Genomic DNA, 27,166 nt, shown 5'->3' with positions numbered 1-27,166 from the left:
TGGAAACCGATCGACCTATCTCGGATTGGCGTTCTGTGTGGGATTTTCGCTTCTGATTCAGGGGAGGAACTTTGTTTTGCGGTTCCAATGATCCGTTGTGATTTAAGGCACAGTGCTCCGATTGAGGAGAAGGTCCGGGGACGCAACGGTGAGCCTAATTCTAATGAGATTCAGTCAGTCGTCAATAAATAGCCTCAAGGAACATGTGGACACGCTCAGTCACGCGGTGGAGCAGACGTTTTCAAGACGTAGGAACTTCGTCTCGCGTTCTTTCTTTTCTAACGGAGATTCTCGGTAGCGATTGACGTAGATGTCGAGATTAGCCTTGCGCCGCTCCACAATCGGTTGCTGACACTTCCTCATAGATCTTCGTTTGAAGACTGCGATATACTCAGCGCGGATTGACTGTTTGAAGGCATGGCAATAACGAGTCTGTAAGAATGAAATTCGAACATTATTATTATTATTATCATCAGTCGACGTCACCATCGGAAGCCTGGGACTTGCTCGTAAATCGTCAATAATATAATGAAACTATTTTCGAGAAAACATAGGTAGGATGCGGCGGATGGAAACCCCGGTTTCCCTCCGGTGAAATGACCCATAATTTCATGTTTGCAGGTGAGCTACGACGACGATATGGGATCATCCGTGAGCGATTGATAACCTCAATCTAACACGTCGCAGGAGATGCTGACCTCGATCAGCGGCGAAATACATCGACCTCACGGAAAATTCATATCGGGAAGTATTTGCTCCATAGCTAACTCATTCGAGAATATCATCGATATCTCTTTATCTTTCCTCAATCAATCCTTCACCGCGTAAACGATCCGAGATGCCGAGCATGATTCGGCTGAATGAAAATGCGCGATTTCTCGGTTATCAGTAAACTTGGGACTGAGCTATGAATACGGGCTCGAATTACGATTATTTTCACTATCCGAAAACCTCCTCTAGTGTCACTATGAGCGCCGACTTCGAGAATACCCAACGACGAATTTCGCCCCGTAGAACCTATCTGTGGCTCGGCCGGCCGGCCGGTCGATCGATCCAACGTGGGTTTTTCGAGCTCAGAAGAAAGTTCGACTCATGGGATTTATTTGCATTCGAGCAGATATGTTAGGCACGGATTTTATTCAGCGCACCATTCCGCGCAGGTCGATACACCGCGCTAGCTGAGGACGTATTCTTTCCCCGAGACTATGACCGCACCGACAGATATAAGCATATCGCATTCGATTGAGCTAACTCACCTGTCTGATGGAGATTGACTTCGACTGTGTTGCGGAGTCTGATTGCCGGCGACTTGGACCATGAGCTGTCTTTGTTGTGAGGGCTGCGGACTCGATATGGGCCGAATCTGGAGGCTCTGATTCAGATTCTGCAATGATGTCTGCAACGCCATATTCTGTCCGAGCATCTGCCAAGCGGCTCCCATGGAGGCCGTGAGGAGTGAGGGATTTAGAATAGGAGGGACCCGGTCTCCGAGGGAACTTCCACCGCCGACATTGATGATGCCCGAAGAAGCTGGGAGATCTTTCTTTTTCAGTTGACCTCCACCGCTTTTCCGGCGACGAGTTTGAATGTCCTTCTTCTTGAGAGCCAGCGGTCGGTTCGTCTGCAATTAAGCAACATCACGATTTGGTATTCGAGGAGACACAGAATGATAGGAAGGGAAGTCGCGATGATCACGGAAAGTTAGAAAGGAGATTCGGGCAAATCAACTCTCCATCAATGCCCGATAGCGGATGAAGAGAACGAATATTTTTTCCGCTTTCTACTCTCACGGTCTAGACCGAGAATGCGAATTTTTCCTGTTCGCGGCCAAGCCTCCTTTTCGTGAATTCGGTCTCCTTTCTTCATCGCACTTCATTGGTGGTCGATGAAGACGTTCAAGCCGAAGGTACGGCATCCGCAGAACAGTTAGCTCTGATCGAAGCTCGCAATGAAGCTCGAAGATGGCTGAATCAGACGATATTCAATCTGGCCGACCGGATGGCCGAGCCCGTCCTCAGTTGCCATTAATAACCGAGTCTTCGGGCCAAGACAGCCGAACACTTGGTCGGTGAAGGAAGAGGGCACCTCTTTGCGGGGTAAATAAATGAATAGATAGGATCGACATCGACGTCTTCAATGCAAACATCGCACACCGAATCAATCATCATGTTTTATGCATGACGCCAGTAGTCCTCCGCGCTATTGCAATTGGTGGACATGCGCAGAAAAATCTGCTCGGCGATCAGATCAGGAAAGTGAATGAGACAAATGGATTATTTCCTTCACTTGTGACTCGTGACCCTCGACCAAGGCGGATCGACGCATCACCGAATCGATAACTTTATCAAACCTTCCGGAAGCTAGAGGGCTCTTCATTTTTTGAACCCCACCAGCAATGAAAAGTCGCCCGGATACTCACATTGTGCAGCTTATAGTAGAGGCCACATGCATTACAGACGGGGAAACCCTCGATGTTCCTCCGCCATAGTGTCGTGGTTGTCGTGTTGCAGTTGTGGCAAACCATACCCGCAGATCCTCCGTTGCGTTTCTCGCGAGAATTCCAATCGGATTCACTCCGAGGGGGCGCGCACTGAGCGCACATTTTACACAGAGTATTCCCGCCCTCATCGACGGCCCAATGGGACGAGTGGGTCGCGCCACACATAACGCACTCAACATCGGGTCGGATCTCCTGATCCTCGGCTTTTATTTGAATCAGAGGTGCTGTAAGGGCAGACAAGTTCTAGTTGATACGGTGAGCTCTCCGATATCTATCACGAAGCATGCAGAGCGAAAATCGGTCGTGCTGGATTCGGATGCGAAATGAGCGGAGCTTTCATCACCGTCTTTGGACGAGGCCGTGCAACTAATCGTTAGGAGCTGTGACTTTTCTTCTGACAGTGCCTCGCTCCGAACGACGAAGAAAGCTATCAGAGACATAGCGAGTGAAAGACAAATCTTAAAGGTTAGGGTGAAGGAGACGAAACAACGACGAATTTAATGCTATCCGATGGCGATGCGGTGTGACGCTGGAAGAGTACCTGGAAGGAAATCTCTTTTTAAAATATTGAAGTCTCTATCAGTCGCAGTCGCAAGTTTTGTTGGCGGCGTCCGTGTGACTTTCGGGTACACAGCTCTGTCTGTGACCGTCGGCATGAACGATTGCGATCGTTAGCGTCGCTGCCGTCGCGGCACTACTGAAGTGCGTTGAAGTGTCGTGAGGAATTCTGAGCTTCTGCGCGGGCGTCTCCGTCGTCATGCTGAGCATGCGGTAGAAGAAAAACCCGAAAGAGTACTTTCGATGGATAACCCTCGAACCGTGACGCAGTCAAGAGAAGTGTCATCAGGCTCCCACCATAAGCCACGGAAAACACCTGAAAAAAAGAAGAAACATTCGGTCAGATCTCGAGCATCCGGCAAGACTCACGTCGGAAGCTACTCGGGCTGATCAACTTCAGCTACAATTCACTACGGAAGGGAGAAGATCGCGTGGGATCTTCCTTGCTCACACTCGTCTGGGGCGAATACTGAATCGCACAAATCTCTTGCCCCTCGTGCCAACGGAGGACAAGGTTAATCACCACCCGAGAGCGGGGCGACATTCCAATGCAACGCCACCGGATACAGCCGGGGAGGAAGATCGTTTGCTGAACGGATGAGGAGATGGAAATGCGCGGACCGAGGGCCGCAGGCCGGATTCTCTATCGGATCTTCCTCTGCTCTCGTCGTCTCGGTGGTTCTCGATTTCATCTAGAATGAACCCTTGATCTTGACTCCTAGTTCATCGTCTCTCTCGGCTCATCCGCCGGCCCGCCCCTTGTCCGGCAGCAATACATTTTAACGAAAAGCAACGACTGTGGTGATGACGATTCAACCAATGTCACGGTCAAATTTCTTGTAGCCAATCGACATATCGAATATCTTCCAACGAACACCGCCGATTCCCGCAAAAGTGGCCACAAACGAGTAACCACAAAACCCTATCTCGAATTACTCCAACACACAGAAGAAATGATGAGACGGAAGGTTCATGGGCAGGAAGTCTCCGCTCCTCTCGCAGTCACTGAGATTGTGACTAGGATTCAACCGAGAGTTGAGACTGAAAACCGAGTCATGAATATCCACGAGTTACTCGGCTTTCACAGAAGCTTACTGAGAACAGGCTGGCCCGCTTGCTATCGCCGGACGCTCAATCGCTCAGACAGAGAGAGATGCGGTTCCGCCGCCAGCAGGTCGTCTGCGGACCGCGCGGCGAGAACGAGGAGGAGAAGAAGAAAAAATCCTCTGGAAGCGGGTCCGCAGCCCTCCGCCTTCACACAAAGAGAAAATTCTCAACCATTCCGTTCAAATTTCTTCGTTTTTCTGGGCAGCCGCCGCTTGCCGTCGCGTCCCTGCAGGATCGCTTTTCGGGCTGAACTTTCCGAACTGATCACCGCCAGCTAGCAGTTGCTCGGCTCTTCAGTCAGTGAGTCAGTCAGCGCGTCGCAGGGGAAGCAGATACCGTGCGAGGAAATCCTCGGCTTTTTGAGTTTCGTACTTCCGAGCTCAATCCGTATTTGTGCGCGTCAAATCTTGGTCGGATCGTAGTCAGACTCTAAGATGGTCAGATTTCTGCGCCGGCCGCCGTTCAGCAAGACTACAGATGGAGGCTTACGGAATGAGAGAACGCTCCCCGATTTTTTGTCTCACACCTCTGCTTCCGGGATCGAGAGTGTCAAAGGCCGGGACCGCGAGGGGAACACGAGAACCGGGAATTTCCTCCGGCTGAATTATATCTACCCGAAGGGAAGGAACCGCGAGTTTCGCGTTCACCCACAAACATGCGATCTCTCCTTGACGGCGACACCGGCGCGGCTTTCTGAAGACCTGGGCCAATTCCACGGATTCCAATAATTAAATTTCAAATCCGACACCGCCTTAACCCCATTCACGAACGTTTCCACGAAACATCGTGGAAAACATCGTGCGCGACGGCAGAGTGTCTACGCTTCTACGTATAATTTGAATAGTTTCGAAGCGGCGTTTCTGCCGACCCTCGCAGCGGAAGCATGGATGGCATCAGTCTGTGTTTTTGCATGCAACGCCCTGATCGTCATTTCAGGCCCGCCTTCGCCTCCTCCTCGACGGCTCCATCCACGTCGAGCGATCGAAGACGCGCCTGATGATGATGTCGTCTCGTGGCGGCCGCCACCGCCGTCGCTCACTTGTGTAAGGGATGAGCGGCCGAACAGGCAGCCAGCAACATCAGGAACAACACAGTCAAGTGATCCGTCCCGCATGATGCGTGGAGACCCACGGCAACTGATAACACCCGACACAGAAGCCACTCTCGTGCGCGCCTACAGGCACAGGGCGACTGTCGTTCGCCGCGACCGTCATCAAGAGCTCCGGGTATTCCTGAACGGTATTAGAGGAATCCTTCGACGTCGCCGTTGAGCTCGATGTTGGCATCGTGGAGAAATGACAGCGAGCTAGGTCGGCATCATGGCGTCACCGAAATCGTCGATTTCATTATTCCGATCGGTACCAGCTGGAGATCTCGATGCGAAGGAATCGCTCATTCAGTTTATTTCGACGATCATTCGACGCTAAGCCTGGCCAAGCCTGGGTCAGAGATCCCTGCTCCGATTCCCCCGATCTCCTCCCTGACCCATCCCGAAGGAACCAAATCGTTGGAATTCATTTCCGGTATCGAGCATCCTGGAATTCACGAAAAGTCGCCTTGACCGCCCGGTCTCGTCGAAGGCTGGTCGCGGCTTATCGTCGAGAAAACGTCAGCGTCGGTTCCTCACCGAATTATATATTCCCCATCGGGACACTGCACCAAGTTCTCTGATTGAAATTCATTCTGCAGCTCATCCTCAAGTCGAATTGTTGTGAACGATTCTTGTTTTTTCAACCCGTAAATCCCAGCCTCAAGAGACCGGCCCTGAATTCATCCGACGTCGCATGATAATGCACTTGGATGATCCAGAGGCAGAACCCAAGATCAGCTCAGAGTCGAAGTAAAAACTCAGGATGACTTGGCCTCGACAAATCAATCAGGAGAAGAGTACACCACAACAAATCGGAAAAGTCGAGCGCTCATGTCTCATGGTCGCTCCCTTCGCTGATCCGGTTAGCTGTGTAATTGAGAAGCGCAATTTTTCTTCCCCGACTCGTTCTCTTCGTACGCTCCTGTGGTGTGGCACGTCAATGAAATCGAGTGATTTTCTGCCAAGGCACGGGACCCATTCTCTAGGTCGGATCGTATACGAGACCGGTTTCATCGAGCCCCAGCAACGACTGCTGCCTGAGACGGCCGCGCGGTCGTGTCGACCTGCGTATCGACAAATCACAAGAAACGAGCGAGTTTCTCCCTTTTTCAATTTTCCATCAAAAACTTGACAGCGAGATGTGCTGCCAAACGTTCCACTTCTCGTCGCGGGTATTCGGTTCTCGATGACCGTTCCCATCGTAAGATGTCGACGATGGGAAGATGAGCTCATCCAGCCGAATACTCAGCGAGCGAAAGCATTCTGTCGTGTAAAAAAGAGTCACTCGGAAATTTTGAGCGCGTTCCCGGAATGCAACCCGCGATATTCCGATCGCGTCGTGGAATCCGATCGATGGGACACCCAGGCAGGCCGGTCAATTATCTGCGGACCACGCAAACAGAAAGAAGAAACAACAATGAATGTACCTACACGGTCGCGAATTGTTTGTACGGCGCCGGTAGGGGGGGATCGTCACCGGCACCAGGGACAAATATTTAGTCTGTCAATAGCCTCGGTCAGTCAGTAGAACGATTTCCTCTGTTTCTAAATGATCCATCACTGGGGTGATTCTCTTCAACAATTTAAATATATTTTTTCAGGGCTTGAATCAGACGTGAGACGTGAGGAATAAGCAATGATGATGCGACCACACATGAACAGCTCTCGGCGGGAAGTTACGAGCAGTTTCTGCCCAGAACCACGGTATAGATACTCCGAAAAATTCATACCGGTCCTTGCATGCTGGTTCTTGCAATCCTTCTTTCGATTTCCGCAACATTGCAAACGCGCTGGTTTCTCACACCTGCTCCACTGCCCTTGAATTCTCGCGGGAATATAATGCGATTCTATTTCAACGGCCGAAGGAAGCGTCAACGATGGTCGCTTACGAATTGTGAGTCGTAATGCAGCCCCAGCGCGGAATTAAGTCGATACGATTGATGAAAGTGATTCACGAATCGAGTCGAGTCCTTGCTGACGTCAAACCGGACGGCTCGGGGGCAAACGGGAAGGAAGGGCTGATCGACTGAGGGATTATTTCTGCCCATGAGCCACCCACGCGCAACCTAGTCCTGACGATGCCGGTCATGGTTAAGCGCTCCATGGAAATGTCGTCAATCGACCCTTTTTCGAGCACCCCGTTGCAATTCATGTCTCGGTTTCGACCATCGTCAGAACATCGAAAAAAACAGCTCATCAATAGAGCGAGTAGTTTGTCTCGCCGAGGCGGTCCTGATCGCCGCTATAAATAAGAATCGGGGGTCGAACGGTATAAGACCCATCGCTCAACGGTTCCCCTCCGCTTCCAGATGGAAATACTTGAGAGTAGTCGCGAACTCCTCTGAGGCGAGACTCTTTCTATCATTGATCCGGCTCAGGGCTGCGAATGAGCCACCTTCATGAACTATCGGAGGGAGATTCTTCTCCTCGACCCACTCGCATCAGACAAGAATTCCGGTTTGGATAGAGTCAAAAAGAGGCAGCAGCTTCTATGAAGATCTTCCACGCTCTTTTCGAGATCATCCCGAGCTTTCTATCGAATAAAAAGCGCCCGAGAGAGGTAGCCCATCTTGTGACTGCGGGCCACATATCCAGCAGGCCGGCTCGGCTCTCGCCAATAACGTCATGAGATGGATCGATTAAAATTATTTGGCGCTCAATCATTATTCAAGACCAGATTCCTTGGTCGCATCGATATTGCGTCCTCGCTTCGTCGACTGAATCGGTGAATCCAATGATCGGACAGCCGATTCGAATAAATTCGAATCACCTCTGCTGGAGCCATCCCTCCGCCCGCATGAGACCAGTAGAGAGGAGCGCATAGCGCCAATGGGCATCGAGCATAATCGATTTCGGCAAGAAAAAGAAAACGGCGCACTGAATTAATAAAGATCCTTCCTGGATCGTCCCCGGCGTCCCGCCCGGCGGGCTGGCGTTGCAAAGATCACCGCGCCCTCGCCGCTACTCTCAGGTTCGCATACTCCCGCAATGCTGGCGATATTAATAAAAGAAAAAGTATCGCAGATGGAGTGATGACTGCATTTGACGATGAGAAATTTACAGTCCCCGAAACTAATAACAAATAAAAGTCCGAAACGCCGGCCACACATCGGTCTAAGAACATCTGATCCAGAGTTTAAAACGTCCATAGGACCGAGCAGTCCCCTGACCGCAAAACTTAGCGAACACCAGCGGAGCTTGACAGAAAATCCAAATATTTCCGGGCGGTCGTCACCCTCTCGGATTCCGGGCTGTCCCACAGAAGCTCTCTATCAATCTCGATATCTGCAACGGAAGTCGAAGCCACGATGGGTGACGGAAAAATCCGACAGCTGCCACCTATCTGTATCTAAGGTAGGGAGCGTGATGATCCGACCAGCTCGCATACCGGGACCTATTCCAGTGCCGGGAACTGATCTTCTCCGCCCGAACCATCCCACTGGATACTGGATGAAGCATGGGGAGATATGATTTGACACGCACAGCTAGAAGCGGCCACGTCTCTCGGGAAGCCGAATTAATCAACAAGCTCAAGTCGAAGACGCGACAGGGAGAGCGAGCATGGGGCGGCTCGGTCGAGGAGCGTCTGAGACCACGGAGTCAGATGTTCACGAGCTGAGCGAGCTAGAATCTCCGAAATCTCGGCAAGGAACAGCGAGCGCTCTTATCTATGGTTAGACATCCTCTCTCGCAAGTGATAAACATTGTCTAAATATAGATCCTCCACCCGGTCGGTAGGTCGGCCGCAGCTCGTCTGGCTGAGCGGCAGCTCAGCGGCCGTAGCTTGGGCCTCGCGTCTCAGATCTGATCCGCTCTCGTAGTTCTCCGGAACATCAACGGCGGCGACCACGACGACGATGATCGGACCGAAGAGACCAGTTGGAAGCGAGTCAGCGAGAGTCTGACTGGCGAGCAGGGAAGTTTTCCTCAATAGATTCCGGGACCCAATCGGTACGCGCACCGAACGCGAATAAACCGAGAGAACCGGGAGACCAGCGACACGCATTAGGATAACATTCTCATCACGACCGTTTCTAAACATTAGAAGAAATCCCTCCTTCCGGCGGGCTGACAGTCAACCGAGCAGACGCATGTGTTGGATGTCGACGAACTCCGATATTTTGACGGGGTGCTCATGAGATTGAGATCATCGAGTTTCCAGGAACTTCGATTGGCTCCTGCTATTCCGAACTAATTGATTGCTTATTCCCGCCGATCGCGTCCGAACGGGACACGGATCAAACCAACACCGAGAGCTGATTAATCGAAGCAGGACGTCTTCCAAAAACAGGAGACTGAAAATTCACAGGCCGGACGGGCAACGATCCCTTCAGAGCAGGAATGGACACATCCCTCTCGACTAACCTGAAGACCTGAGGAGATGCTGTTAACAGACACCGTTGACGGAGGTAAACAGAGGCATTGGTGCTTCGGAGAAGATGCGAGTTTCTTCCCAGAGCCTCTATTTGGATCTTGGACGCGCCAGTCGAAAGAGTTCCCCAGGAACATTGGCACCGAGAATCTTCCTCCATTCCGGAGCACTCGTTGACGCGTTGAAGCCAGTCCTTGGGCACCATTAAATTCCCCCGAATCCCTGAGTCACAAGTTTCCTGGAAAATCACGATCGGTATTGAAGATCACTCGTTCGGCGGATCTATTGGAGATAAGTTCGATTGAGGTATCCGAGAAGAGGCCTGAACAGCCGGCGGTGCTCGGTCGATGCGGAGATCATCGAAGCAGAGAGAAGCTTTACACAAGGAACACGGGAAAATCGAGAGTAGAATAGAAATGGGTCGCGAATGTTCCGATAGCTCAGCTGTCCGCCGTTGTCAAATTCGAGAGATAGTGCCAAGAGCCACGGCGACTTACGCCGGCTCGCTCGTCGAACGTAACATGATCATTGATCGTTCGATCTACCGGATTTAACATTCTTTCCGGATCAAGGTAGAGATTTGGATCGCTCCGCCGCCGATCGCGTTTGCTTCAGTACGGAATTTCCCTCCGGTTCCTCTGGGGCCAGAAAGGCTGGAATCATCTGATTTCGGTTTCAATGTCACCTCTCATGCTCCGAGCAAGGTCTCATGCCACTCAACGGTGAAGAGTCGTTGTGTCGCTTCTACAACAAACGGCTCCCGACAAGGTACGCGCGAAGGCGACTCTCACGCAGTCTTTCGTGACTCGTTCCAAAGGGAGAAAAACACTGACAGTTAAGGTTCTCATCATGACAGCTTCAAAGTTAGCTCGAAACGTCCTTTCGCGGAGGCGTTTATCACCGAGAGAAAAAAAGCGAAGTTCCGAGCAGTTTTCTGAGTTTTCCCTCTCTTTTCCGCCATCTTCGATTTTTTCTTTTTCGTTGTCGGGGACTTTATCTATTATCTGATGCGTCGCTCACGACTCCAGAAAACGTTCAGCTATTCTTTCTTCGATTATCTTTTCCACGGTGCTCACTCGCACGCCCGCAGCTCCGCGAGCTGATCTTGTACTCCTTATCCGTAACTTCATCCATATCCATCCAATCTTTGTCGATCGATCCCTCTCGTTTCGATCAATCAAATCCCTCTCGCTCCCGATGTGATTCCTGACTATGATTCGTGTTCGACGAGTATCAGGCGAAAAAGAAAAAACGAAAAAAAACTGAAGGTCGAAGTGAACCATTCACCAGGTAATTTCCGGACCATTTCTCTCTTTTTCCGTGACCGCGGACTCGGTACTTATCGTTTCACTGAAGTTGCGTTGTGCTGTTCTGCTCCCCTCGCGCTGAGTTCAGATTTTGAGCCGACTGAATGAAAAAACTCTATTCCGCGGATTTTTCCCCTCTCGTGTCAGTCGTGTGCTCCATCAACCACATTGAGCCATCGATTGAATCTCTCGGATCTTATCTCTAGGTATATGCAGGAAATCCCGGATGTCGTTCCGGCTCCTGTCGCTCACGGTGAGGAGCGCGCGGCCATGACTTCTCGGAAGTTGCCTCGAGGGGTGTCAAGAGGACCTGGATGTACATCATTCCTCCGTCGACTTGGATTGAAGGCGGGGACGAGATACGGCTTCTGCGCGGCGGTCGTTGGTAACAACGGCAACAGCGGCAAAAACATCAGCAGATGCTGCACGCTATCGGCGCTTCACTATCGCTCTGAACAAGCAGGAGAGCCAGTCCGACCGACCGCCCGCCCGTCCATTCGTTCGTCTGTCTGTTCGTTTGTTCGTCGAGTCGGCAAGCGCGATCTGGCGTCGCTGCTACGTTCGCCATTGTGACAGAGCCAACAGAAACCATGACTCCCTGGTCGTCGGCGGCGGCCAACTACACAGCAAGTCGAGTGACTGGGTGGTTAGGCTGCTACGTCCGCCACTGCGGCGATGCGATAAATCAGTGGAACAACGTCAATTAGCGACCGGTTCTAAATCAGCCTGATAGCTGATTTGACAGCGTCGAAACCCGCCGAACGATCCCACTACGTACTCCACACTCGACTCCACCGCTTGATCCGGAACCGTGCTCTATACACGTCGTCCACTCCATGCGAATTCAATACTGACGGACGGGGCCGAAATTTCAGGTTTCCTCTAGCGAACCTCGCTGACAGGAGCGAGGAGCAGATGAGCGTAGCTGATAAGCATATTCCTTGATAAAGGTCCGCCGAGCTTGGAACATACCCCAGGGATTAATTTCATTTTAATTTGGGATTTATTTTATTTTTATTGATTTTTGGGATTCACCCCGCCCCGCCGCGGAGGCAATCAAGGAACACAGGAATCAAGGCTTTCCCAATCGGTCCCAGCGTCTCTGTCGATGAATTTCCGGGCACATGGCTTCTGGAAATTCTCCATACCTAATCGAGATTTTCTCATGCGAGTTCTGGTAGCCCTCCGAATCGAGGCGATACCGGTCGACAACGGGAATGGCGGAAAGCGTAATGATTATAACGCATTCCTCCGATAGGGGAACCTCGCTCAGGCACGTTCGAAAACTCGTTGGTGGGACAGCTGAATGTCGCATATGCTGGTAGGCAAGCCATTGAACGTTTGCGAACGATAGAATCTAAAGCGGTAACCTCAATCGCGATCATGGGACGGGTTACGTATCGCGGCACCAACAGCCGAAAATAACAACAACGACGTAGACGAGAACAATAATATTTAGATAGTAATAAATCGACTATATTATTGATTTGGAGCGACCGTGCCGTGATTTAGCGGGAACGACTCGCCGTCAGACGCGACTGAGTAATTTTCAGACTCGACTCAAGGAGCGTATTTTCGAAGAATCGAAATGCTTCTCCGCCCTATGCTATGGTGAGTTTCATCCCGCCAGAGGGACGGAATGAACCAGAATGCAACGAATTGGAATTTCCATTCACGCGACCAGATTCCTCCGCGACACGACAGAATCGATGTCGTTGTCACTGTGCAGGCTTTCCGATGCATGACATGGCTCTGCATGTCCAACACGGCGTGGCAGAAACACATTCAGACACGATGATGCAGTTAACTACATCGTAGCTCATGTCTGCCCGTTTGCTCCGCCGGCTGAATGACTGACTTACTGACTGACTGCTCGCCCCGACAATCAGCGGCGGAGCGCAGACCGATAATGTCTCCGAAGCGATTTTCAGAAAAGCCTCCTGGCGCTTGTAGAACCGAGTAGACGTCGAGACTCTAGACTTGCCGAAAATGTCGGGAACAGCGTCATGTCACCATGGAGAAGGCTCAGCTCCCGAATGTGACGAAATTCCCAACCTCCATTTTCAAGTGGGTGATTTTCTCTCTCACGTCAGATGCATGCTCGCATTCAGCGATTTACACGTGACTCGTATGACGAGCTCCGAGAGCTCTTTTCGGTGCTACCTGGAAGATTTGCCGCGAGGTGGAATCAAGCGTACCCTCTCCAGGGATTATCTTAAGGAAGAAATACCTTCTGATCACCCTGTATCCCGGGGGAGCGAGGGGGAGAAAAGGTCGGAGTTCCGGTGTGTTCTCCGAGACCGTCCGCTCGCCTTTTGAACATTCGTCCTTTAGGGAGCTTCTAAAATTCGTGTTTCACATGACAGTTCTAGATATTCCAAGAACATCTGTTCCGTTCTAGCCGAAGAGCTAATAAGTCAATGAGACGACCGCGCCGAATGAGCGGAGCGTATCTATGAATTTCCAAAGTTCGTCTTCCAAGAGGCTATAGAGCGATGCCGGGACGCTCTAGCCCTAGATCGCATTTTCAACGAGAATAATAAATTAATAATAATCACTGAGCCTTCGCTTTGAGGTCGAAAAAATCACCCCGTCTCTCGATGGGCCGGAGCCTGGAATCTACGGAGCTTGGCTTGCGACAGGGAGCATTGACCCGGTCTGGGGATCATGAGATCGGTGCGACTTAATTCGAGGCTTCGGGAGATCGGAGCGGAGCCTCAGATACAACTCCTTGATCGCTCGTCGTTCTTGAACCCAGAGACATCGATTCCGGTCTTCCGGCGGAAAGAATGAAGTGACGCATCGGCAAACGGCTAGACTTGGAAACGTTCGGAACCCTGTCAGATTTCGACGAGGGCCCAGATCATCCCCCGAGGCGATCGCCGCTCCGAGATCTGTTCTCAGAAATCGTACCTAATCGAAAACCCGCCTCTGTTCCTCCAGGTTGGTAGTGGAACATCTGGTCACGGTATCGATGCGTTAGGCTAGAAACTCATATCCATGATCCATGACTTTATGTGCACTATCTTGATTCTGGATTCCTCAATGCATTCCACGGCTGGGATCCCACTGAGCGAATCAGACAAGGAACCTCCCTCGGAACGATAACGATAACCCCGGGAGGAAGCGTCAGAGGGGTATGATTCTACCTTTCGCGGGAGATCAAACCTTATTCCGATGCGGACAGGCTCGGCGAGGCCTTGTTCCTCTCTCCCTGTGTTTCTGAAACGTTCAAGATGGCCGGTTCCGAACTGAAGCGCACTGTCTATAGCACCCAGAGGTCCAAGGGGAACAGTCACAGCATAACAGGCAGGCGCAGTGATTCAGACAATCCTGTCGGAGCAAACGTCGTTCCAGCGTGTGTAGGCCGGGCGATCGTTGGCCCGCTCGGGCGCTCTGTTCGGAGACCCTTATCGGAGATCGACAGAGCCACAGGGCCCCGAAGAGAACTATGCGTAGCTAAGCAACTATCAGATAGTAGCTACAAATGATAAAAACCAAAGATAACTTGCGCTCGGTCGGCGAGGCGCCTATTCAGCAATGCTTACAGCAGCAGACGGACTACAAGCCTGTGCTCGGTCAGATCTGCGCCCTGGACGCAGCACAATGGAACTCCACGTCAGAGATAAGATGAGATCCCTCGATAAAATAAATGAACGAATGAATGAAGTGAAAACTCTGGGATAATAACTTGTCTCGCGCGTAGTGTTCAGCGGTCGATTCCCTCGGATCCGATAGGGGCGCCTGTGCGGACTGGGCAGAAAGCCCGTCGAACTTCACCGGAAAGTCTGAAGTCAAAGCTTTCCCCGGGATGACGAGACTTAGCGAAAGACTCTGCTGACACTATCCCGAGCGTTGATTCTGAGCTCTTCGCGGGATTTCGCGGTGGAACTCGGGGAGCGCGACTCGACATGCCGATCGCGTCGTCAAGGAGTGGAAGATCGGCGACTTCATTCATTCCAAGCTTCTCCATCTCTCCTCGTGGAGAAAAAATGCCAGCACGGTGGGCCGGAGCTAATTACCACATCATTGAATAATTTTCTATACAGACGTTAATATTTTATTTGCTCGTTGAGTATGACGGCTTTCACATCACGGGTCGTAATTTTCATCACCGTAATCTGGTGAAGTAAGTGAGATCGATTTCCAGCTATACGGGAGGGACGACGACGACAAGGGCATACATCAGCTGTCACGAAACTAATCGTGAGTGAGTGATTGCAATCGGATACAACAATATGATCTCGCCTCATGGGAGCGTCCGGGGTCCGGGTGCTCACCTTCCACCGGGACTTCGCGTCTTTCGGAGAGCATGCTCGCTAATCCGAGAGTCCTTCGGAGTCAGCAGCGTACAAATAAACAATTCGAATCCTTGGCTCCCGGCTATTGCGACTTTAGTCGTCAGCGATGAAACCGTGACGTAGAATGCTGACGATTCTCATGGACAGATCCGTATCATTTCCGACTTCGCTCAGATAAGTCCATTGTTGGGTCCCTTATCAAATCCAAGTTTTCGCCTAATGGTTCGGCATGACTTCCTCGGTCGTCCACTCACTGCTCACATCACCTCACTTTCATGAGACCGGCGTGCTTACGGACTAATGTACCCCTTGCTTCGAATATTTTTTCCGCGAATCCGTTATTAACTCACGATGGTCATCCCCATGCGATATTTAATAGCGAGGCTAAATTACTTCGATCTTGGATCGTCTCATTTCGATCGATTACAATCGAGCATCAATCGATAGTCCAAAACGTCAACCGCTCAACCTACACACAGACTGAGGCAGGCGTTCGCTCCAGTCGCCGACAAGGCTTCTATTGGTGTCATTCGATGCAGTCCGTCTTATCTCTCATGGCTATCCTAATGAACCTGCTCACATGTTGTTGTCGTCTCCGACGATTACACGCACCAGGCTCGCTCTCCTCCACTCAGCCATTTCTCCTCATTTCGTGTTTCTCGGTGACTCGCTCGCCGCTTCAGAAATGTGAGCGCATAGGCTGCAATTAGACACAAGCATACAGATGTCCCCCAGGAACCCAAGCTGGCCTCTCTCACACGACATCCACTCGAAAATCGGGCCGTATTCAGATCTCCTGCCCTTACAACGTACCCACAGAAACGCCCGTTTTTCCGCGGGAAATTCGCGCTCTCATTGCTCTCCCCGTCTCTCATTTGCTCCGATTTCGGAGAAGCAACGATTTCGCGACACAGAATCAGAAGTCGATGAGCAGAGTCAGAGCGGGAACAGAGAGCAGGCAGGAAACCTTCGTTTGGAAACCTGGACGCCGGCGGAGCGGTGAAGGGAATGTAATGTCTGCGTTTCATTTCCGTCAGGCTGCTGGATTGTCTTTATCGACGGTCCTTACGTCAGACCTGATAGCGATTGTTTGTAAAATTAAATATCTTCCGCTCCGTTTTCCTCATGCTCTTACCCTGATGAACACTCTTCGGTGCTCGTCTGAATCTGACGGAGGCTCGTTTGCGGACGGTCCGGCTCAACGGCGGATTTATGCTAGTCTGGCGAATTCGCCGAAAATCATGTCGAGAGCGTCAGCTTTAGGCCGGGAATCCTCTCCGATCTGTCCGATAGCCGTCAGTGAAAGACCATGACGCATTGAGACTAAATCTGCCAACGAAGCGCGCTCATTCATAACGTCTGAGATCAACCAAGGCTCGCGTTGCGATGTGACTGGTGTGCGATACGCCGGAATCCTTGGATAACCGAAAGCGAGCTGAATGATTTTCACAGAGAAAAGCACCCGATTCTGGCGTACAGTCGTCAAAAAATCTCCGATGATTCGCTCACGGGCGATCAGAATATATTTTTATTCTTCGACCGGCATTGAGAAGTTCGCTCAATTTCGGAATTTCTAAAATAAACACCGCGTCAATTCTGATTTTTCTAGACCGCAATAGATCCGCGCACCTTTTGTTCCCTTGGACAATATTGTTCTAACCGATGGCGAACTGTTCCGAAGCAACATTCGAAACGTTCACTCGGGCGTCTCTCAAGGGGTTGATGCCCTTTGATGTGCTAACACGTTTACGTCTACGAAATTCCTCATTCTTGTTCATCTTCGGCAAGCCAGAAGCCGAACGCGGATGCATCACGAGAGCCCCAGATGCCCGCGCGCAATTCGATTATCAGACATTTGACTGACAAGCAAGCAGCAAGACATTAGCGGTAGCCAGAAATATTACGTCGGAAGTTTAATGCTTCCACAACTGCAAGCCGATCTTCGACCGATCGGTCGTTTATGGCACGCGCGGTCGAATGTCGTCTTCAAGAACACCCGACAGAATCGGATTACGACTCTTATCAATCCGAGAAACATAAACACCGCCACCAGTCGAATGGTGACAGCTTCAAATGGCCCTCCGCGAGAGCGGAAATATATAAAAAAGTAATGAAGCGGTATCTTCAGCGAAGTCCTTGCCATTCACACACGCTAATGGCATCATCGGCGATTGAATGGATCACCGAAGGAGCGCAAACAACTATAGATTCGCATCGGAGGAAATCAGGAGGATAACGCCGCATGACCAGCGCACTCAGATTTGCGTTTTGCGGATCCCAAAGTGAAGGAAACGTCTCCACAGAATAATTTCCTATCGTTGGCTCATCGCTACGCTTGCCGATTCGAAACCCAAAGAAAAGCATCGCAGCGGCTCTTGAATTCGCTCTTCCCAATATTCTGACATATGTATGCTCGCTCCTCAGTCAGCAAAGTTCAAATTTCTGTGCTACGCCCACGCATCACCCACGTAGCCGTGATGAAAAAGACGTATTCCGCGGTTGGCATTGCTCCTTGAAAGATGAATGGGGGATTCGACTGAATTCGAGCTTGAGACGTCGGCCTGAACGTGTTATTCGCGCCGAATCAGAACATATGTATGTACGCTTTCCATTTTCCATATCAGGCTTCGCCAAGGAATCTTTCCAGCATCATGATCCTAACGCATCCACGAAGCTTCGAGCGGCGCTCGAATTCGGCCCCTCACCACCGGATTTGCTTCGCACAACGATTGTAAAACGGAAATCCGAAGATACTGTGATCGGATGGTAATTGAATAACATTCGCCCCTATGAAGCGTTCAGCGGAACTCCAAGTCATCGTATCACACGCTGTGACGTCTTTGGCCCTCGCTCATCCATCAAACAAGCCGTCGTCCACGGTCCGAACTATATTTTGGAAACACTTCAAGAAACGACCTTCTTCTTCAGTTTTCGTCGCTTGTAACAGAATTCTCGCTTGTACTTCTTCCACAATAAATTTGACCTTGAATCCTTATCGTGCGATAGGATGGAGCATTTGATACATCAAATGAGCAATTCCGCTGGTATCGCGGATCATGATGGATGTGATCGGTGGCTTGGGGGGAGACTTGAGCTATCGTTGAGGAATTCACGAAGAGAATTTAGTTTTTAGAGCTTCGAACGCTGATCGCTCCATTGTCGAGTATGCAAAACAGTTCATGAGCGCTATATGACTCACCGACAAGAGGAAAAAGTCGTTCCCTAGTAGGATCGGTGAGCGTCATCATCACCGGCTTTGGGAAAGGTAAACTCGCGGCATCATATCTTCGGTAAATTATTCGGAAAGATCGGCGGAGACATCCTCGATTGACATTGTCTCGACTAGAGCAGCTTCTCGTGCTCTGAAATCAATTCCGGCCTCTCATTAGGAGAGCAGCGCCATGAAGCCACAACCTCATACGCGAACTGATCAGCGTTTTCAGATTGCCGACAACCGCCGACCCACGAACCGATATAAAATTGCCGTGGAGCCATCAGACAGACGGCGTGGACGACGACATGGTCGTCTCATGTGAGTTTTGATTAATGAAGCCTGAATGAAAAAACACGTATAGCCCGAGAAGGGATGGTCAGTTAAGCAATCACGAGTCTTCGCTATGAGTTATAGGGTCCAGCACAGATTGAAACGTCAGTCAACAGCTGGAGCGAATCAACAGCACCCTTGAGCGATTTTTAATTGAAAACCAGATGATTCCGAGCCGCGATCTTCTATCGACCGCGCGACCATATCTGCGGAATTCACCATCATAGACCGGTCGGGGAGTCGCTTGAGGCATTGGGGGGTTCTCCCGATCGGGGTGAGATCAGGCGTCGGCTCTCAATTGAAGCGACCTAATGGGTGGGCCGGTGAACTCGTGAGGGAGGATGGGCCGGGAAGTCGAAATTCAGATGAGCGGCGGAACGTAACGCAGGACGGGATGCCGAGAGTTCGTCATTTTCTCGCTGAACGCTAGAGAGCCATCCGCGGACTTCGGGGATCTTCGTACTCTCGTCGGCCGTCCGATACTGCACGAAAAATTTTCTAAACCCAAAATTATCTTTGATCTTGCAACGCGTCTGTATCTTCCGCAGGCGCAGTAGCCCTGAAGACGGGAGACGGAGCGCTCCCAGTCCGCTCCATCGGCTAACGATGAGGTCTTGTGATGACGATCTGACTAATAATGCCGATGAGTGATCGCGACCAGAAATGAGAATCCGGTCTCATTGTATCAGTCTTCGTCACTGAAGGAGCTTAGTACACGCCTGATTCCTTGATGAACAAGCGAATCGAAGAATAGAATGGAGAACGTCAAACATCGTTCGCGCGAGCGCCGCGTCTCGGCGCGAGAATACGTGGAAGAGCGAGCGAGGGACTCATCGAGAGAGAGTTTGTGTGTATCGATCGGTGTTTCGTTTGTGGTGCTGTTGTGATAAGAGGCCCAGCGAGAGCTGGCCAGCTCGTCTAGCAAGCAACTCTGGGTGTGGTTGGTAACTGCGTTCGTCTACCAGCGTGTTGTTCCGTCGCCGTCGCGACTATGATCGCTCTCGCGGCCGCTGCCGTCGATGTCAGTGTGAAGAGAAAAGTCAGCTCGGTCACACCTAGCGGAAATTTTCGAATTTCAATTCGAAAGGAATCGGAACAGGCATCGATTGCGGGGACTATTCCACCGATGGATGGGTCGATCAAAATTCTCTCTGCACAACTTAATTGCTCTCTCGTCGGGTCTACGTTTTTTTATGGGACTCCGATAAGGATCCAGTGGCGACGGCCGAATCTCGTCGTGATTTTATCGACTGCTCGTTAAGCTGATAAGGTCCAGAAACAAGTGAGAACATGGATTAAGGAATTGATCTCTCTGGTTATCAGGCGTGAACATCGATGAAAGTGAAGCGGCTCGATTTATCAGAGCCTCGCTGGCTTCCGGAGGCGTCGCAGACAGGAGCCGTAGGTTTGGCAGCCTAATGTGCGACGGGTTTCTGGGCGGAATCGCGGAGTTCCCGGAGCACGCGTTCACGCTCGAGATGTGAACTTCGGATCGACGGAGACTCTGTAAAACTACCTGCTGTACCTTATTGCCCGATGACGAACGTATCCATATGGAAGGCGAACCTCATAGATGACGTATTTCAGCGGGGCGAGGAAGAGCAGGAAATCGTATGGGTGCTCCGAGTCAACGATTCCGGGATCGTGTGAAAGAGCCGCCGGAGAACTCCTTGCACAATCAGGATTCTCTCCTGCTCTCACCAGGGAGTAAACGACTCCGCGAAGGAGAGACTTTTTCTCAAGATCCTGGGTGAATGTGGTTCAGAATTCGCATTAATGTCGTGTGGTCTGAGGCACGAATTGCTCCACGGATATCGCACTTTCCTGCCTCAACTTCGAATGGAAGCGCCATCCGATTTCGGGGTATTTTCCCGGCGGAATCCGAATACCACTCTTGCCAAAACCGAATTCGATCAACACCGCCATCATCTGTGTGATCACGGATGCAAAGCGATGCATGAATTACTAGAAGCTGCGACACCGCTGGAATCAAGAAAGCATAGCGAAGCTGAACACATCGGACTTTTGTGGCGACGACACGCCCTCAATACACACACACGCAGACACGTATAAATCGGCAATCGTCAAACCCTCAGACTCGAAGACGAATCGAATTATTTATCAGGGTCACAAGACACCGGGCGACGAAAACATCGAACAAAAAAATCCTCCGCAGGAACGAGCGAAATCGTTTCAACGAAACGAAATCTGACTGACTGGCTGCGTTCAATTTTCCTCCTTATCGTTGTGCTGGTCTCAGCCGTGAAAAAGAAGAAGAAGACGAAGAAGACGAAGGCGTTACTCGTCGTTGGGGTTTTCAGTCCGTCAGCTTCGTCAGCCGAGCAACCGAATTTCTTACTGTATGTTGTCGGAGCGGTCCGACTCGAAGGCCCCATCCATCGGAAGCTTTCTTTTTTTCTCAGAGCCCTCACGACCGCTGGATCGCCTTCTTGTCTGCCTACCCGCCCGCCCGCCTGCCTGCTTGCCTGCGTTTTCATGAAGAACCACTCCACATTTTGGTGAGCAGGTACCGTGAGCACGAAGTTCAGCACCAATTCGCTCATGATAGCTCTGCTCGGAGACGATTCCGACTTGAATTTTACAGACTGTCATCTCTCAGCTAATGAATAATCGGGGGGGGCGGAAGGCTCACAAGGGTATGAGTCGGTGAGTCCCCTGAACCCGGAGGGTTTTTGATGAGAATCGGGGATCATCAAAATCAAGCGCTATCGGCATTTCGAAGATCGGAGGCCTTGCGACCCGAGTTCAAAGTCCCGTTCGAGCATCGGAATTCCCATTTTCAGAATTTTCAAGGGGGGCTGTCGATCTGAATCGGGAAGGTCTGCAACGAAATTCGGAAGGTTTCCGATTTTTCTTCGGGACGAGAACGTAGATTCGGAGCGAACTTTCCTCAGAGCTTCGAGGAGCTCTCCCTCAACTTGGAAAATCTTCAGCTAAGGCCTGACGAGCTCGAGGTCCTCGGGAAGAATATCGTCTTCGTTTCGATTGCGGAGGGATAAAATCTTGCTGGAGATTGAATGCACTGCGGATCGATACATTGAACGACTCTTGAAGCGTCGTGTCGTTCGGCGTACATTTCTCGTACATGTGTTCCGTTCGTGGTTCGACCCGAGAGAAAACGAACCTCATCGCTCGGAGTCGGATGACGAAAACGAAGAACAACGGAAGGCCGAGCCTGGTTATATGAGGGGCTTACCGACGTTGGTGTTGCCGTGAGTGCAAACGATTCTTTTTCTGGATTCTGTTGTTATCGGCGCACAGAAACCTTTCCACTCATCGCGGACGCTTATCCCCTCTACCGTTCGCTTGTCCATCATTTCTTCATTGAATGAACAAACCAAGCAAGCAAGCAAGCAAGCTGACGGACAGATGGATGGAAGCGAACATTTTTGACTTTGACAAGGACATCATCATCGGCGTCGTCGACATCATCAGCGACGTCTAAGCATATCGCGTCTACTTCACAAGCAAATTATACACTAGTGCCGCGCCGTTTCGTCGTTCGAGAGAAAATAAAGTCTGTTCTTGCTGCTAGTAGTATGCCGCCGCCAAGGTTCCGAACATCGCGATAAGAACAGAACAATCATCGACGATGAACACAAAGTCTGCTATTCCTTTTCCCTGCCTTCTTCCCTGTTCCTCGCTGTACTCCGGAAAAACCATCCGCCGACGGATCAGAGTCATCCAGAAACGGATGCCGGAATCATTGTAAAGTGTCATCGGTTTTCTCCGTAGCTCAGTCGGACGGTCAGAGAGTTCTCTGGTTGTTTTTTTTTGCTTCATTTCCAAGCTGAGCCTCGACACGCAGGTCTTGAACAGTTTCCGCGGCTGATCCGAATCGGAAAGGTTCGAAGCATCGAGAATTCAGGATGAGGCTGCCGTAGCTTCCATCCGAAATCGCGACCTGAGCGTAAGCAAGATACACAAGATCGACGTCCGGGAAGCGAATAGAGGACTCCCGAATCAAGTCAGAAACGAAAACTCGCTCGGCTGAGATGGGAGAGAGCGGATCGCTCCATCATGAAATGCAGTAAAAGCAACACCTTTGCAGATCAATCGAATAGCTCTTGATAGCTTCTGCAACCGTAACGAACGACCCAGCGTACCAGATCGAACTTTTCAATCAGTATCCTTCGTCCGCTTAATTAAACACCGAAGATAAATCGAGCGAACGCTTCCACTCGGAAGATTGTCAATCAAAGCTCTTGCGTGGTACTTCAAACCCACGATATTTACGTCTTGAGCTTTCGAAGAGCCAGAATTTCGGCTCTCCGATATGAGAATTTTCACGTTATGTTCTCAATCGATTGAAAGTCGGGAAAATCGAATAATAGATTTCTATGGTCCCGGATCATTCCCCTCAGCTGCTGCCGAGGACTGTCGGACAATTTCGTGCGGTTTTCCGGTAACCAACATCGGCGACGCATATTTCTATCGAAGATCTGCGCCAATCACGGTTGGCATCCGGATCGAATTTGGATTCGAACTGCCCTCCAAGGGCGTTCTCGAGTCTCTCAGCACGGCGGGTGGCAGAGCACTGCTCATTGTCAGGAGCGGAGTGCGCACTTGGGATTCCTCGAGGCGAGGAGGTCGCGAGATGCTGAATCCGAAAATCGAAGAATCTGAACTCTGCGAGATCACTTCGATTTCAGGATCTGGTTAGCAGTGAGATAAGAGCCGAAGTGAGGCCTCTTCCACATAAGGAGTTGTTTCGGAAACGGCGTCTTTCACTGAATGACCTCTCTCGTGGATTCTCGAACATGCGCGGATGTCTCTTCCTCCGGCATCAGAAACGCCATGGAGTTCATTCACAGCTGATCCGAAACGGATTGAAGACGCGACCAAGAGCACACGGTATCCAGAGCTTCCCATGAGGGAACATGAGCATTTCGATGACCCCGCTTCCGTGAATCGTATCGGAATACAATACAGTCGGAACTGCCAACCGGGGTTGAAACTGTGGATTTCAGCCGCCCCCTTCAACATCTTAGTGCCGAGGGTCGAGTGTCCACTTCCCACGTTGGCAGGTCTCTTCTCTGCACGAATTCTGGACGACGAGACTGCGAGAGAGGACCTTTATGCCTATCGAGAGTTATCCGGGACTTTTCTCGATCGGGCTCGATATCGGATCCTACGGTCGATTCAAGGTGTATATGTGCTGATGGCACGGCATCCCTCGCTATGAAACGGCAGCCTCCTGCCTCGGACTCCTCACTCGATGCATGCAGGTTACGCGCATAGCGTCATCTTACGTCTGAATCGTTCGCGTTCTGATACTCCGTCTCGGGTTCCTCAATCGCAGGCTGTTGATTATAGTATTAAGAAAGTTATTCGTGTGAACCCATGTGTTTTCCGTAGATGGCCTTCGAATCGTTCGCTGTCAGAGCATTGATCCATGTCTCGATCTAGCCCCGGAATTCCCCGCTCCCTCCCGTTTTCGCGTGAATGTGGGATTCCGGGAGTAGGTACACTCGCACCGCGTGATCACCGCCACCTCAGAGAGTTCTGATATCTAGGAGCACGTGTCTTCATGCCCGGTCACAACAAGCAGGAAGGTCTCCGCACTCGCACCTTTCTGCTACACGATCGCCGTGCCTGGATCCAGGTGAGCGAACGAATAGACACGGACCCTCACAACCGAGCGAGCTCTATGCTCAACCGAATCCCAGAAGCGCCGAGGTTCGCAAAATCTTCACCTCTCTCAAACGTCGATCTTTGCGCTAGCCGATCCTTCAAAGTACCGGAAACGGCGGTACTGTCAATCAGCGAGCCTGGAATTTCCCTCGAGGAAGAAAGCGTGACATATTCGGAAGTCACAGAAGACGTTCCCTCCACGGCTAACGTGACGTTCCGCCCCGATAATGTCACTCTAGTCTGCTTCTACCGGCCATGGAATGTACCTACATGATGCGAATGAGCTACGCGAAGACTCGAGATTCTCTGTCGTTGTATTCCAGGATTTAGGAGTGCCGGAGCTGATCCCAACGATCGAATATCTCTGATGGGAACGGGACATTCCAACAGATAAGCTCCCATCGTTGGCATGTCACCAGCGATGATCAGATTTTCAACTTTTGGGAGAAGGGGAGCATCCGTTGTAGCCTGAAGTCGATTCTACTGAGGGTCGGAACTCGGTACAGCTCGAAGGATACTTGACATAGCGAGTAAATCTCATGATTCACACTTACCGAGAAACTCCGCGTTTGCTTCTGAGAAGAGAACTACACACAGAAACTATGGCGGACCATAATTACGAGACCCGAGCGGCGGTTTCGATGCGAGAACACGAGGATCGGAGCCGATAAGGAGAATTCATATATTCTCGTCGAATGCGTTCTCGAGCTATAATCCTAAATGCGTCGCTTTAGCACACCGATCGAGCTTGATTCCGCTCAGCTGGAACCAAGTGTTCGAATCGGCGCATGGTCTCGAAGCCTCTGCTGTCCCGCTTCTGCCTCCCTCAAGGAGATAACACTCCTTATCACTGATAAAGTCGACTCCGAGCGATCCGGGCGGATAGCCCTGTTTGTAGAGATCTATCCCTTAAGTCATTTCACAGACATCGGTTTTACCTCTGTCGTCAGAAGCACAATTACGGCACAACACGCACAGTCCACCACAGCATGAGGAGGAAACGCGTACTTCGACAAGCAGCCTCCACAACAAAACACCGTATACAGCACTAGTGCTTCAAACATCAGCAGCATCAGCAACAAATACAGCACCACCACAACCAAAGCAAGAGCAGCAGTCTGCACCACCACCATCAGCAGCTCTCGTTCAACAGAACAGATCGCCGGACCGACGGACCGACTGTACCCAACAACACAAAACCCTCTTTCTCTTGTTCGGGAAATGTGAAGCGGTCGCAGCAGCTGAATTCTCTGAGCGGTCGGTGATGCGCGCCGCCAACAAGATCCCGAAGAGAGGAGAGGCGGCGACTACGACTGCTATTGGGTATTGGCGGCCGCAGCTGATAGCACTCTGAATTCGAGAAAGAAATTCGCGCGCGAACAATGAACAATCGCATGAGTTTCCGCCTGAGGTGGTCGAGCTTCATGCGTATGTATCCCTTATGTATAAAAGCGGACGGAGATGCGTCCCGGATTCCGCGATCCCCAATCCAGAATGCGTCCTGAACGGGTCAACCATCTCCACCCTGAGCACATCGATTTGAGGACGTGTGGGATTTGTATGAGGGCTGAGCTCATCCCCACCCCTTCCATGTTTCCTTTTTTTTTATTCGTCCGCAATGCTGGAGCATGGAAGCGTGCCATGGCTCCGGAGCCCTTGCCTCCCTGAACGTGAATTCGAGGAATCGCCTATGTATACATCATAGCGTTTCGCTTGTCGGATAGCCACGCGGCTTTTTCGGATGCCAGCGCCTCTCCATTCAGTCTGCTCAGGGAAAATTCTCCAAGCGGCGAATGATCCCGACTTTCTCTAACAAGCCGAATTCTCCGCATGAGATTCCCTGTCGAGGGCTTCTCGAGGGATCTGATGTTTGCGGGTGTATGATCGCAGCAATTTCCCGTGTGATATCCCTTGAAATTAGAAGCAAGCACTCATGTGCGAAGTTTTGCTTGCAGATCTTCGCCTGATGGGTATCACTGAGCCGAATGCCGAACTCGTCAAGAGTGAAGGTAGGATCGGGAAAAAATAAACAGAAAAAGACTTCGCGTCTGCCCCATCCTTGAGATACTTCCATGAGGCGGGATGCAGGAGGAAGCCGTTTCATTTCGAAAAGTTGACGATTCCGCTGAAGACTGAATGACCGGCGTGAAATTACAAGGTCGGCTGCTACCAGCAAAGTAGAAACGCAACTCAGCACCAAGTAGTCTGGGGAAATTCTGATTGTCAACCCTCTCCTGGATAAACTACGTCCAGAACTATGCGAAAGCAAGCCAACCGTTCGTTGTGCGGGAGTTTCCTGTTTTGTCGTTCGATTCTATTCTGAATTGTACCATTGTAAATTCGCAATGTGATCCAGCTGGAAGGAGTTTATCATTTTCATATGCATCAGCTTCGCTGGAGCTTCTCCGGTCTCCGATTGCGAGATCTGATAGCGAGACATCGATCACGACCCTCCCTTGTGGGCAGGTGATGGAGGATTTCTGAGGGCGGGAGGAAGAACCGCGCTTCCGCTTGACGCGAATGTAGTCAATGAGTCGTCGAGTCTTCGGTCACTTCGGAAATCCTCCTGCCGGAGCGGAGCACAGATCTTCCTGAGCGCAGGGTTGTCTCTGATGCTACTCTGATCTCTGATACCTCCGAAATTCTACACCCGCATCTGGATCGGATTGCCGAGACGCTAGGAAGTTCCGCTTTCTATTGGTCCTGGCCGGTATCGCTGAGAAGTAGAAGCT

At 51.0% G+C, this 27,166-nt stretch overlaps 1 protein-coding gene across 1 annotated transcript; it reads right to left on the bottom strand.

Moving 5' to 3' along the window:
* Nucleotides 1-359: 359 nt before the first annotated feature.
* LOC100908341 (GATA-binding factor C) lies at nucleotides 360-25,559 on the bottom strand. The gene is made up of 4 exons (XM_003738229.1): nucleotides 25,373-25,559; nucleotides 2,420-2,724; nucleotides 1,257-1,621; nucleotides 360-432 (listed from the first exon to the last, which is right to left on the bottom strand). The coding sequence occupies exons 2-4, from the start codon at nucleotides 2,663-2,665 to the stop codon at nucleotides 360-362; spliced, it is 684 nt and encodes a 227-aa protein (XP_003738277.1). The 5' UTR covers nucleotides 2,666-2,724; nucleotides 25,373-25,559.
* Between the last annotated feature and the right edge of the window lie 1,607 nt (nucleotides 25,560-27,166).

Source organism: Galendromus occidentalis, unplaced genomic scaffold (genome assembly GCF_000255335.2).
Source record: "Galendromus occidentalis unplaced genomic scaffold, Mocc_1.1 scf7180000075836, whole genome shotgun sequence".
Lineage (NCBI taxonomy): Eukaryota > Metazoa > Arthropoda > Arachnida > Mesostigmata > Phytoseiidae > Galendromus > Galendromus occidentalis.
The sequence above is the reverse complement of the archived record's forward strand: the minus strand, read 5'-3'. Positions and strand labels throughout refer to the sequence as shown.

Coding starts and splice junctions, on each gene's coding strand:
- LOC100908341 (XM_003738229.1), bottom strand. CDS start 2,665: ATGTGTGGCGCGACCCACTCGTCCCATTGGGCCGTCGATGAGGGCGGG. Junction 1,622..2,419: donor TCTACTATAAGCTGCACAAT/GTGAGTATCCGG, acceptor GCTTAATTGCAG/ACGAACCGACCGCTGGCTCT. Junction 433..1,256: donor AGTCAATCTCCATCAGACAG/GTGAGTTAGCTC, acceptor TCATTCTTACAG/ACTCGTTATTGCCATGCCTT.